At 35.7% G+C, this 12,684-nt stretch overlaps 2 protein-coding genes across 3 annotated transcripts; one reads left to right on the forward strand and one right to left on the reverse strand.

Moving 5' to 3' along the window:
* Nucleotides 1–304: 304 nt before the first annotated feature.
* Nucleotides 305–3,547, forward strand: LOC126692367 (GDSL esterase/lipase CPRD49-like). Of its 2 annotated transcripts, XM_050387958.1 has the most exons (6): nucleotides 305–469; nucleotides 1,567–1,644; nucleotides 2,122–2,262; nucleotides 2,352–2,428; nucleotides 2,525–2,674; nucleotides 3,094–3,547. In XM_050387958.1, exons 1-6 carry the CDS (start codon nucleotides 338–340, stop codon nucleotides 3,305–3,307), a joined length of 792 nt encoding a protein of 263 aa, XP_050243915.1. In that variant the 5' UTR covers nucleotides 305–337; the 3' UTR covers nucleotides 3,308–3,547. The 2 variants fall into 2 exon arrangements, with proteins under 2 accessions (XP_050243915.1, XP_050243916.1); XM_050387959.1 differs by lacking the exon at nucleotides 1,567–1,644 and having other exon boundaries at nucleotides 333–469.
* Nucleotides 3,548–5,464: 1,917 nt separating this feature from the next.
* Nucleotides 5,465–11,900, reverse strand: LOC126692371 (LIMR family protein At5g01460). Its single transcript, XM_050387962.1, has 14 exons — nucleotides 11,112–11,900; nucleotides 10,941–11,026; nucleotides 9,482–9,597; nucleotides 9,204–9,314; nucleotides 8,561–8,659; nucleotides 8,325–8,447; nucleotides 8,021–8,083; nucleotides 7,879–7,943; nucleotides 7,416–7,525; nucleotides 7,207–7,321; nucleotides 7,038–7,103; nucleotides 6,315–6,425; nucleotides 6,170–6,236; nucleotides 5,465–6,064 (listed from the first exon to the last, which is right to left on the reverse strand). The coding sequence occupies exons 1-14, from the start codon at nucleotides 11,459–11,461 to the stop codon at nucleotides 6,017–6,019; spliced, it is 1,530 nt and encodes a 509-aa protein (XP_050243919.1). The 5' UTR covers nucleotides 11,462–11,900; the 3' UTR covers nucleotides 5,465–6,016.
* Between the last annotated feature and the right edge of the window lie 784 nt (nucleotides 11,901–12,684).

Raw genomic sequence — 12,684 nt, forward strand, 5'->3', positions numbered from 1 at the left:
CTCTAGACCAGTGGATCATAAGAAAAAAAAATTATAGGATATTCCTCTTACAACATTTGTGAGTTTTGCATATTGTGAAAGATATCTCATGATATATCTTCTAAAGCCATGAACGCACAAAGTGACGCATGAAGCTAGATAGTCTTAAAATTATACGTGGGCAAAATGCCAAATACCACATTAATTTTTTCTTTCCTCAATGGTCAATGTGAGTCATGTGACAATGACTAATGCTGTGTTTATTTCACACTATACCCCCCACAAAATAGAAAAATGACCGTTTGCCCATGAGCCCATGACGAGACGAGGTCTATAAATTCCACTTGGAAGTTGGAACATGTATTTCTTCAGAGAGAAAATGGTTGGACCAGTGAGACCTCAACTTGTATTGTTTGGTTCTTCCATAGTTCAGTTAAGTTTTAGCAACGAAGGATGGGGTGCTACTCTTGCTACCTTATATGCTCGTAAGGTACTTCTTTTTTCCCTTTGTGCTCTTAAGGGTGTGAGAAACATATGTATGTGGTTATCCACATGACATAATCTGTTAACTGTGCTTTTATCTTGAGTTTGCTTAATTCGTTGTTAGGATCATTGAGCATTCATTTGAAGGGAGAGAGGTTTAGAGAAAGGGAAATTCTTCCAACCTATTATTGTGGCAATTGAAAAGCCAATCCATGTGTACTTTTAGTAGTAGTTTTTCTTATTTAATTAACATATGTAAATGGTCTTATGAACTCTCAAATAATGAGTTGGAGGAGATTTCTCCAAACTGATTTGGAGTAAACTTTGTCGGTAAGAGCCAATATATATATATATACGTTAAAGGTCTACATAGATTATGACATAATGATAGGATGGGCATGCCTATGAAGAGTCAAGGACTAGAGTTTTGAAATCCGTTCCATATGGATCAAAATGCCTGGAATTTTTCATGCCAAAAATCAACCTACTTATTCAGTCAAATTCTGGGTTGCACCGGATTGTACTGGCCAATCCAGTGAAATTCCATACTGTATCTTTATGAATAAGGTTTTATGAACTTTATAATCTTTTTTAATGTCAAAAACCTTTTGCAAATTTATGTTACATTTATTTTCATATTCTTGTTTACTGTAAAGGGAGACATACATATAGAAGCAAATTTTGTAGGTTTTGTACTGAGATGAATCATGGGTAGGATCATTATTCAGAAGCATTTTGCAAATAGGTTTTGAACCCTGGACTTCCGTGATGGAAACATTAGGAGCTGTCAGTTGAGCTACAAGGCTCTTGTCTTTTGAATATTTAATTGAAAAGCAACTGAGACTGGCAAGAAGGAAGGGAAGATATACTGAAGAACTGGAAATTTGCGAAACTAATAACACAATACTGAGAGTTTTTTGAGCCCTGCTTGTGATTCTGGTGAACTCTGCATTAACACCTTGTTAAGGTGTGTGCAAGACACAACAGACAGGCCAAAGCAGTGGCATCAAAACTGTGGCTCATTATGTTCTCTGTTAATTCTAAATTTTCATTCCCCTACAAGAGTAGAAATAAACTGATTTTAGATTTTTTAACTCTAAAAAGGCAGACATATTTTTGCGAGGATACTCCGGCTGGAATTCCAGGCGTGCTCTGCAGGTTTTGGATCAAATCTTTCCGAAGGTATTGTATGTTTAATCACACACGTCACACTTGAAGGTTATAGTTTCTTCCATACCTTTCAGTATCTAAAATGATATATATATATATATATATATATATAGTAGCTGTTTATTGCTAGTAAATCCACATTCCATAAGTAGGAGTAAAAACAAGAAAAAAATATTTTCTCCATTTGAAATAGATCGATTTCATGGTTAATATTCCATAGTTCATACTCATATCATATGCCATAAAACCTGACTCGTTATGGGGCTGAAGTTATCATGAAGTGAATTGGGATTTACTGAAAACATTCAAAGATTGATTTCTTAGTGAAAAATATCTTATATGGTTGGACCTGTCAAACTCCAGGGGTCATTTGTTTATCTAGGTTCAGTTGTTGCAGTCATGAGGCTGACAGAATTTTTCTTTAGGCATATGCACTTTTCCTTTCTTTTGGTATTCTAATAAGTTAATTTTTATGCGTTATAATGTTAGGATGCTCCAATACAACCTTCATTGGTGATTGTCTATTTTGGTGGTAATGATTCAGTGCATCCTCATCCATCTGGCCTAGGCCCTCATGTACCACTTCCTGAGTATATTGAAAATATGAGGAAGATAGCCATGCATCTAAAGGTATTGATTCTATTGAATTGATTCTTCAACACTGGTGCAAAACTTTATTGCCATTTGAATACTTTGAAATAAATTCTTTTGGTTGTTAGACCCTTTCAGAGAAGACTCGCCTTATCTTTCTTAGTGCTCCTCCTGTCAACGAGGAACAAATTCGCGAAGCATTAAGGTGCTCATAATGATAACTTTAATTGTAATTGTTTCTTTCTTTCGGTGTAGGAGTTAATTATTCAGTTCTAATAGCACATATTTTTATTGAAACCAGTGATAAATTGGGAAAGCCGAATCGGACAAATGAGTCGTGCAGAATATATTCAGAAGCTTGTTTAGAGCTGTGTAGGGACTTGGACATTAAGGCCATTGATCTATGGACTGCTATTCAGAAAAGGGATGATTGGTTGACAGAATGCTTTACGTGAGTTTGCTTTCAGATGTGGTGCTCTTTCGTTGTCATTATTATTATTATAATTTTGCTGGGTAGTCACTAAAAACAGAAGAAACAAAAAACAAGAGGGAATCAAACCCTTTTGTTCCCACTTGAAGTGGATGAATAGATGATACACAAACATTGAACTCTGATGGAAGAGTGCTAAAGCTACTACAATTTAATTATAAAAGACTTCCAAACTAACATGACAATGAAGTTGATTGGTGTCACCCCAACAACATAATAAATGTTTGATTAATTTTCTTTTTTATTGATAACACATCAGTTCGTAAAATTTATATAGTAAAATTTGTAGTATTCCTAGTATCACTCTAATATTAGTAAATGCTATTTTCAAATTTACTTGCCTTAATTCTTCATTGGACTACTCTATGATCCTTCTTCAGGGATGGAATTCATTTATCGTCTGAGGGAAGCAAGATTGTAGTAGAGGAAATAACGAAGGTCCTAACGGAAGCAGAATGGGAACCAAATCTACACTGGAAGTCATTGCCTGCTGAATTTGGAGAGGATTCTCCCTATGATCCAGTCAGTCCTGATGGCAAGGCCACTGTGAATGTCTCTGAGCTCTGCTTCGGCAGAAACATTCAATGGGAATAGAAAATTAATAAGTAGATAAACCTAATGAATACTAAGCCTCAGAGCATGAGCAGAATTATTAATCGTCTTTCGTTAAAGCATATTTACAAGTTCTTTGGTCACAACCTGGCACTTGCTTGGTGTGGCTATTGTGCTTTTCATTTTCTGCAAACAATTCGGTTGCTTCTCAATGTTAGTTAAAATAACAAACAGCCGTGAGATTGAGTTAAAATAATAAGTAGTGTGGTTATTGTGCTTAAATGGTTCGTATGCAGTGTCTTCTTTCTCAATGTTTGTTATGTAATCATCTGATTCTTTAGCAGTAAAATTTATTGAGAGAGAAAAAAACGTTACTTTCATATTTTAATTATCAAGAACAGTTTGGCAATATTCCAATTTTCTTCTTATAGAGTTCAAAGATTAAAGATACAACCAAAGTATCTTTCTTTCATCAACAGTATTATATATGGAACACAGATAGTATGTTAAATATTTGTTTCCTGAGTAATGCTAGGGATGTTATAAATTTTTTTAAGTATTAAAATGTTGAACTAGTATTAATCACATTTATAATCACTTTTGTTGAAAGTCTTTTTGCTTTAGCATTTTTCACTTTATAAAATGTCTTGAAATCAGACTTAGTGCTCACATTTATTATCAGTTGACTGGTTGCGGAGAAGAGGGGAATAAAGGAGACCACTGGGATATATATACACACTTCAATAAAAAAAATCTTTTATTAAAAAGAAAAAACAATCTTTTAAAATTACCCAGTGGATTGTAGTATTGTCCAGTTTTCTTGTGAATGACAAGATCTCCAATTAGATTTCGATGTTCATGATATGGTTGTGGAAAAGACTAAAGAGACTAAAAAGGAGAGTCAGAATCATACTTTGGAAAAGCAAAGGATCATAGTATTTTTTTTTTTTTTTTTTTGGCTTGCAATGGGTTAGAAAGGAATATTGATCTGCAAATATAAACTTACACTCAAATAAAAACAACCTATTGAAACAGTTGTCATTAAAACGAGAATATTGAATAGTTGTCTTATGAATCATATCAAAGAAAAATTAGAAAACGGAATAAACCAAAGAAAGGCCGACTGGATAAGAGTCGACAACACCAATTGGTTGGTGCCTTGGTGGGGGCAACAAGAGTGAGAGCTAGCAAGAAAAATATCACTGGATAAAATATGAGCCCTCCTGCACTAGTAACAGCTTTTATGCACGGCCCTATCCATCTTGCTGGATTGTCATAGAGGAGAGGGTGTAAAACTTAGCTAAAGTAACTTATTTAGGTGTTGTATCTTAATTATTCCTAATTTCCAATTAAATTTAAACACATGACTAGCTTATAACTCTTGATCGTCGTTCTTTTTTTTTTGGTTAACAAAATGTGAGAGATTAACCTTTTTGATTGTACCAATATCAATCCATTTTATTATATTTCTTCTAAGGCAAGGATTCAACAATCAGTTAGCCAAATGCAAGTAACTAGTCGTCCTTATAAGCGGTAACGGAGGAAAATTCAAAGAGTTCTAGAGTGTCCTTTTCACTTCTTGCAATTGCAATTCCCTCTCGAGCTTTAGTTCCTTTATGAACGCACTGGACTTTGCCTACCATGATAATCCACTACGAAAATATGATAGAGACAGAGGCAGTAAGGCTCTGACATTGACATTAGCAAAGAAAGCCCCATGCTTTTGTCTGGGCATAGAAAATCCGTTGTGTGACCACAGCGATTTATCAACGCTGCTACCTTTTTGCCATCTAGATGCGAATACGACTGTTTCTTTTTCCTTTTTGGATTAGCCATCCCAATGAGAATGCGACTCTTTCTTTTTTCAATTTTTGGAGCACAAGTAGTATCAGACTACACATCAAGTATTGACAGGACAACTTGCAACCGAATGGGCAAAGCTCTTTCCTGAGCTTGTTTCATCAGTCATTTAAGCACACAATTTTTCCTTAGGGCAGTGTTTATTGCACCCAAAATAACTAAAATTGTGACTTTTAAGTCAAGTTTTCAAGTTTGAAATTGTGATTTTATTGATTTTGGGCGGACACTGCGTGCTACTAGTATTCCTTATACCTGAATATGGAACATAAGGTAATTTTCAAAGCTCTTATGATAAATGTGACAGGGGGTGCAAAAGAAGAAGATAATTACTCAAGCATAAAACATGACCTGGTAAGCTGGAATTCAGAACCAGTTAAATCAACTCAAATACCTTTCATAATCATCCTTGGTACACATATTCCTTCTGATGAACCTTTCTAATACTTTTCACCAAATAAATTTAAAATACAAGGCAAATAATACACACTAAGTTATGAAAATAAATGGCTGCTCATACAACTTTTTGTGCTCAATGGTTATATTACATCAAGGATGGTTCTCTAAACCTGGTTGCCACGTGCAGAAGGTATCTCAATTACATGCCCAAGCCATCGTATAACACAAGTCAAACAAAGGATTAATACATACAAAAGGGAGAAAACAAACAGAAACAACAATGGCATGAGCAGCACTCACCATCCCACTCTCACTGCATTAATCCAGTTGAACTCAGATGATATCTGCCTAATTCTCTGAACTTCAAATCTGACCTTCCAGCATAGAACAAAACTAGGCCACACATCCGATATGAAAAATACTTCAAAAGAGATGATAAAAATGAGAATTCTGATGCCTCCAGGTGGGTGCACGCTCTTCTAGGCAAAACATACCTCAAGAAGAAAGTTGGAACCTGCCACTGGGTTTTTTTCTTCTCCATCCCTAAATTTTGAAGAAAACAGCATAAGACCTTTACTTTCAGGCAAGGCCTGACATGCACCAAAGAAGAACAATGAAGAAAATGTAAGGTCAGGGCAGGGTACTTACAAAGGCAGCATAATACACAAAGGTCAATCCCGCAAGAGCAACAAATGCAATTTGAAACACATTGTACCTGCAATACAATAATTAATACTCCAAAAAAAAATAGTAGAATAGGCATAACCAATCAGATTTAACCATTGTAACTCACTTGTACAAATATCTAATTCCACGAAGAGATTCCAGCGTGTGGCCAAATATTTCCTGTGCTGCAGTTGCTTGCGCATAGTATGCAAATGCAGTAGAGCAGAACTGAATCACACTGAAATAGTAAAAACCAAAGTCAAAATGACTTTCCATGTAATAATAGTAAGATGACTGTCTATGGCCATTGGGGGAGAATTAACTATTTCTTTTAAGGTATTTCTCACCATGGCATTTTGACTGATAGGGAAGGAAAAAAAAAAAGGGTGGGGGTAGAAAAGACCTTTAACATCTTATCTTAAAAGCTAATAATTTAAGAAAATGCTGTTTCAATACTGTTACACCATGAAGAGGGTTAAAAGCAATACATTAAATTGTTTCATGCTACAAAAGTTAAACAACAATGGCTCGGGTATGGATCTTCTACAAACTAATCAGGGGTCAAGAACACATGTTCTTCTCTGCTTTTCTAACCTATCCAAAAACATACTCTCTATCACCTCTTTAATTTATATGTCCTTTTTTTCAGGGTACACAAAATAAAACATTTAAAAGATAAGTGGGGTGACTTGTGGCAGAAAGATTCATAAGACCAGCTTTCCATTGAGTGACTTGCTCAAAAAACATCACCTGTTTTGATCAAATGCTGCCCTATACTAAATTATGACCCAGGCTATTTAAAATATCAAGAGAATGCAAATGAGAACTGCAAAGGATCTAAGATGCTAACCTGATGGAGCAAAGGAGAATAAGACCAACATTAAAGAGAAAAGAGTTCATAAGAGTAGCTCCCCATCTGTGAACAGATTAATTCAATCAACAAGTGATCGCTAGTGTCAGCCTACAGCAACAAACAAATAAAACAAAAACAAAATGCCAATTCTACAAAAATCCATTACTTCATGGGGTGAATCGTAACGAAAACTAATCTCAGACCAAGCATCATTGCCCCAGCAATCACCGCAAGCAGAAGGTAAAAGCAGAAGAAAGCAAAAGCTACAGTACCCAGAAGACCTGATCAAGTAGCAGAGCATATAAATTAAAATAATACTCAGCAAAAAATAGTCATTATGTAAAGGAAAAATAAAATATATATTTCCAAAGTTACCCCAGACACTGTCCAGCTTGATGAAAACCTCATTCAGAAAAGGAGACAGAGGAGGACTAATCAACAAATAAATGACAATATGTGCAACCCAAGCCACTGAAACAATCAACCTGATAAATGAGCAGATAGAATTATTAGGTTGAATAAGACTTCTCATGGACCAAATCATAATACTAGATGAACTTCAAAATCATGCATAATAATACCAAAATAAATATATAAATAATGGGCACCTATATCACATCCAAAAGAAATAAGCAATCATCTAAAATCCACTTCATCTAAATGGTGGCTATAAAACCTATGATCACACGACCATTTTAGGTAAATCCTTACCTACTAAGTAATCCGTCAAAGCTACCTCACACTTAAATTTTAGTTACATATTGGTTTCCCCTCAAAACAATCAGTGGTTCATCATGGTATTCATCAAAATAATAAAACGTCTAATATCAGTACTTACCCTAAAATTCCCAACACAAGTTTTGCCAAGTACCCAAGAACAGTCATGGCCCAAGAAGTCTCAGCCTGTAGTCAAGACATAAATTACTAATAGGAGGAGGAGGAAATCAAGTGCAATAGGTCACATAGTTGACAACCATCACCTTTTCTCCTTGAGGGTACATCTCTTCAAGAAGCTTTACATCTTCTTCTAACTGGAGCACCTCCTGCAAGATTCCCAAGCACAATATAAGTTTCAACAACCCAAAAGAGGGAAGAAAGTCCTTAAGAAGTTCAGTATGAATAAGATTTCTCTACCACAACTAGAATAACATGCATCTAATCCTCATCACTAAAGATTGGGCATTCTCAAGGACCCAAACATGATATGTGGTACTTAGTGCATGCATATAAACCTAATGCTTGGTGTGAAACAAACTTTTATGAAAGTAAAAGATTTAACTATACCTTTTCTACTGCCTTTACATTTTTACGCCACTTTCTACCCTTAGAACCACTTCTTTCTTCTTGATGGAGTGAATCAGCTGCCTTCTTCAATTCTTTTGCTTTTTTACCTAGTTCGGTTGCTTCCTACAGTGTATTGTATAGCAACCATTGCATGAAATTACATTAAGGCAGAAGGAAAAAAAAAAAAAAAAAATTGGGCATATTATTAATCTATATGATACAAAATCAAGAAGCACCTTGATGTACTGTGAGCGAGTGATAACAGCCTTTGGACGCCTGATGAATGAAAATATAAGTCCCAATGGCAGGCAAGCAATACCAACGCCACCAAATATCTGGATATGTTACGAGGCATGGTAAATTTTTTATTTACAGTAAGTAGAGAAAAAATATAGAAAATTAAATGATCTTTAGATAATTCAATAGTTACAATGGGGGGAGGGGGATTTGAATCTGGACAGCTCCATTTGAAACCCCAGGAGATGCCAGTTGAGCTACAACGCTCTTGGGCTAGAAAATGAAATGATCTTGCTTTAAAAAAAAAAGATGGATTTGATCAGATTTTTTTCTGAAGACCATTGATATAGTAACACCACTTGCAGATAAAGCATCAGACCTTTAATGAGATACTTAACATCACAACTCACCTCTCAGCCAATTATAGTTATTAGATACAGAAGTTTTTTTTTTTATTATTTTGGATAAGTAAGTTTTGCCAAGAGGAGGGGAAAAGGAAGAACCAGAACTAGTAACCTCACTTCATGAGGCGTGCTCCCCAGTTGATCGGGCTACCTCTTGTCTAGTGCCAACTTTTAAGATTAAATCTATGCGTAACAACTAAAAAGTAAAAACTTTCAAAGTTTTCAACAATGAGCCTACCGCGAACAGTACGGATCCAACAATGGTAGCAAGAGCAACAACATATTCTGGAAAGGTAGTGCGCATAGTCCATGTTTTCTCTGATGAAGCACTTGCAGAATATGCAGAGCACTGTAAGAAGACGGGAAAAAAATTGCACCAGAATGAGGACGAGAACATTTAACTTCACCGAGCAAGCAATATGCAAAACTATAACGTAAATCTTAACAAAATTGAACAGAAAGAATGGTTTCTCAAAATAATACAATTATTCATAAGTTGGTTAATTGAAACAGAACCTGGCGTGTACCGCTTCCAATACACGGCTGAGAACTGCTGAAGTCCCACGAATTAGGAAAGCTAGTTGTGGATGAAGAAAGGTGCATAACAGTGAAGTCCACCTTTCCAATTAGCCCTAACATATCATCATGGTGTAAAAATGACAGTTAGTATGGGATTGGCAGTAATCCACACACACCTTGAGAGGGTGAAAAAAAATATTATGAAAACTAAAAATTATATCAAAACCAGGAAAACATTGAAGGGGCACCCTTTTCTTTTGTTGGGGGGGGAGAATGTTTTAACTAACAGATAATTTCCAAGAAACAGTTCATCAATTCCAGCCTTAAACATCAAATATAACTCTATAGACAAAATCAACTACGATATATTCTTGAAAAGAAGATTATTGCATGGGTTTAAGTTCACTGAATCTATTAATGGGATGGTAAATCATTTCAGAAGGATACTAAGAGACAGAGGAAAAACTAGAAGAAGAGGAAAATCTTCCAATAAATCAGACCTATGAACCTACTGCATTTAGCATTTTGTTTGTATGCTCAGCATTAACTAATAGTCAGATGCATGCCATGAAGACTCACTGGACTGTCATCAAATATGTAAGGGTATTAACCTGTGCTAGAAAAAGAACTGTGTTGACATGCTCCTAAATCAGTCAACCTTGATTTAAATCCTTAACTGCAAATAACTTCTGGTTTTACTTATTTCACCCAAAAGCTATTCCTTTGGTGATCCACTCTTTAATTATAAAACTTTTCACCATATTTAATGGTGTAACCTATGACAAAGAAAAATTAACAGTCCCCATCATGTCTTAGAGAAAGTATTTTTTCTAAGTTGTCCAAAAAATTCAACCAATAGTTTATATATAGAAGAGGTTGGCCTTAGTGTTATGGCAAGTGCCTTCCACCCAAAGCAGAATGTCATGACTTTCAAGTATGGGAATCGGCCACTCGAAAAAAAAGATTGGGGGTAAGGCTTCCTACCAATAACCTCACCCAAACCCAATAGAAGTGGAAGCTTTGTGCATTGAGTACGACCATTTTATTTTATAAAGATAGACTCTCTGTCCTAATTCCTATGACAATAACATAGCTCTAGAGGGACCTCCATAAACGACTATAGTCAAATGAAAATCACAAGGAAGCACATATACGACTACCAATTAGCAAATGAACGCGTATTTAAATGGTGGAATTTCCTACATTAGAAAGTTAAATTAAGCTGCCACACTCTTAACTTGACACCAATTCATGACAATTTCAAAACCTAACGTTTTTAAAGTGAAACAAAATGCATTGAAAAACACACACACATAAACACACAAAGATAATCCAAAATGAATTGTTCAAATAACAATCTATTTTACTAGAGGCAAGAACTTTTAAATTTCCAAAATGCAATCCATATACGATCAATGTAGCTCAGATCAAACACCAGATTTCGCTCTGAACTAACCGTATAAAATTCCGAGCACGAGACCGCACACGATCGCCGTAGTCCCCACCCAAAGCAACGCGCTCGTGATCCTCTTACCAACACTCCTAAAATTGAAAAACAACAAATAACAATTATCAACAGAAATTTTCTTATAAGAATGAAAATTATTGAAACCCTAGAAGTACCTACTTGTCCTGGTCGCCTTCGTAGTAGAACATAGCGAAGGGGATAATGAAGAAAACGAGCACGGCGTCGAGAATATAGATTGCGAGCCAGAGATCCTTCATCGGGAGGGTGAGATTGCACGCGCCATTGTATATCGCGTGCTGGCAAGCCTGCCGGTTCGCCACGTCGGCCGGTAACATCAGAATGGAGATGGCGGCGACGGAGAGCCCCAAAACGACGACGAACTTGGGGAAGTAAGCTTGGTTCGCATCGTCAGGGTGCTGGTAATTGACGAGAAGGTAGACATTGAAGATGAACACGATTATGCACACAACTACCGCGACGATTACGAGAGCGAGATTGAAATCTCCCATCGAAATCGAAGAGAGAGAGATTGAGAAATTAGGGTTTCTTTTTTTTTCTTATATAATTTTTTTTTTTTTTGGGGAATGTGGCTTTGGGTAGATCTGAATTTTTCTGCTCTTTTTTTTTTTTTGAATTTGGAGAAAGAGAAATGGGGAAAGCTCCGGTGAGGTGGTTTGTTGGGGAGGGCGAATAGAGGGAGTTTGACGTGTGAAATTGTGAAATTACTGTTTTGTCCTTTGAAGAATGGTTTGATGGCGTTGTAGTGTGATGGTGATTGGGGGGAATTTTGTGTTGGGTATTACTGGAAAAAGGAAATTTTGTCTGGGACAAACATTGTTAACAGGCTGTCAAGGCGAGACGAGTGGGCTTTTTTGGTTTCAATGTTGTGTCGAGAGTTTTGAGACTCGTAGGAAGGGAGCTCGGCCTAATCAGAAGAAGTTTACCTCCAAATTGGTTTTGAGGGAAATCTTCTAACTAATTAGGTGACAAATAATAATGACAAAATTGTTTATATATGATTTTAGTTAAGGTTATGTTTGGTTTGGAAAAATATATTTTGAAAAATAAATTATTTTCAAGCGGGTTTGATTACATTGCTAAAAATACATAAAAAGATATTTTTAAGTCTTTAGTTGTGTTCCTGAAAATGCTATAAAAGACACATTTTCAACTACTTTCTTACATTTTATTATCTCCTAGGCGCATATATAATAATAACAAAAATTTAGACTAAAAAAATCATGATTGGGACTGACAGTGGCAGTGGTTGGCCACCAAAGACTAGGGAATTTAGTGAGGGGTGGTGGTTGGGTGGCAAATAATGAGGGGAAGGGGGGGGGGGGGGGGGGGAAGCATATGTGGAGGTTCAGTTGATAAGTTTTGAGTGAGGTGAAAAATGGTTTACAGAAAATGAAAGTATAAATCAATTTTTGTCATAAGTACTTTTATTTTACAGTTAACCGTAAAATCTTCCAATTGACCAACATTTTCCATCGCTCTAAATACTTGTAAATGCGAAAAATATTTTCCATAATCAATTTCCATCGAACCAAACATAACCTAGTTATGTGACTTGTTAATTAATATGCATTTATAGTTTTATAAAGTTGAAAAAGATTTATAATATTTCCCTTTGAATAGGATTCTCCCTTTACTTTTAAAAAGCAATTTATGGAGTTTTTGGCATACAGCGTCTAACCTTGGTTGGGCATTGAATTTGGTTTATATAAAA

This window comes from Quercus robur, chromosome 7 (assembly GCF_932294415.1).
Source record: "Quercus robur chromosome 7, dhQueRobu3.1, whole genome shotgun sequence".
Taxonomy (NCBI): Eukaryota; Viridiplantae; Streptophyta; class Magnoliopsida; order Fagales; family Fagaceae; genus Quercus; species Quercus robur.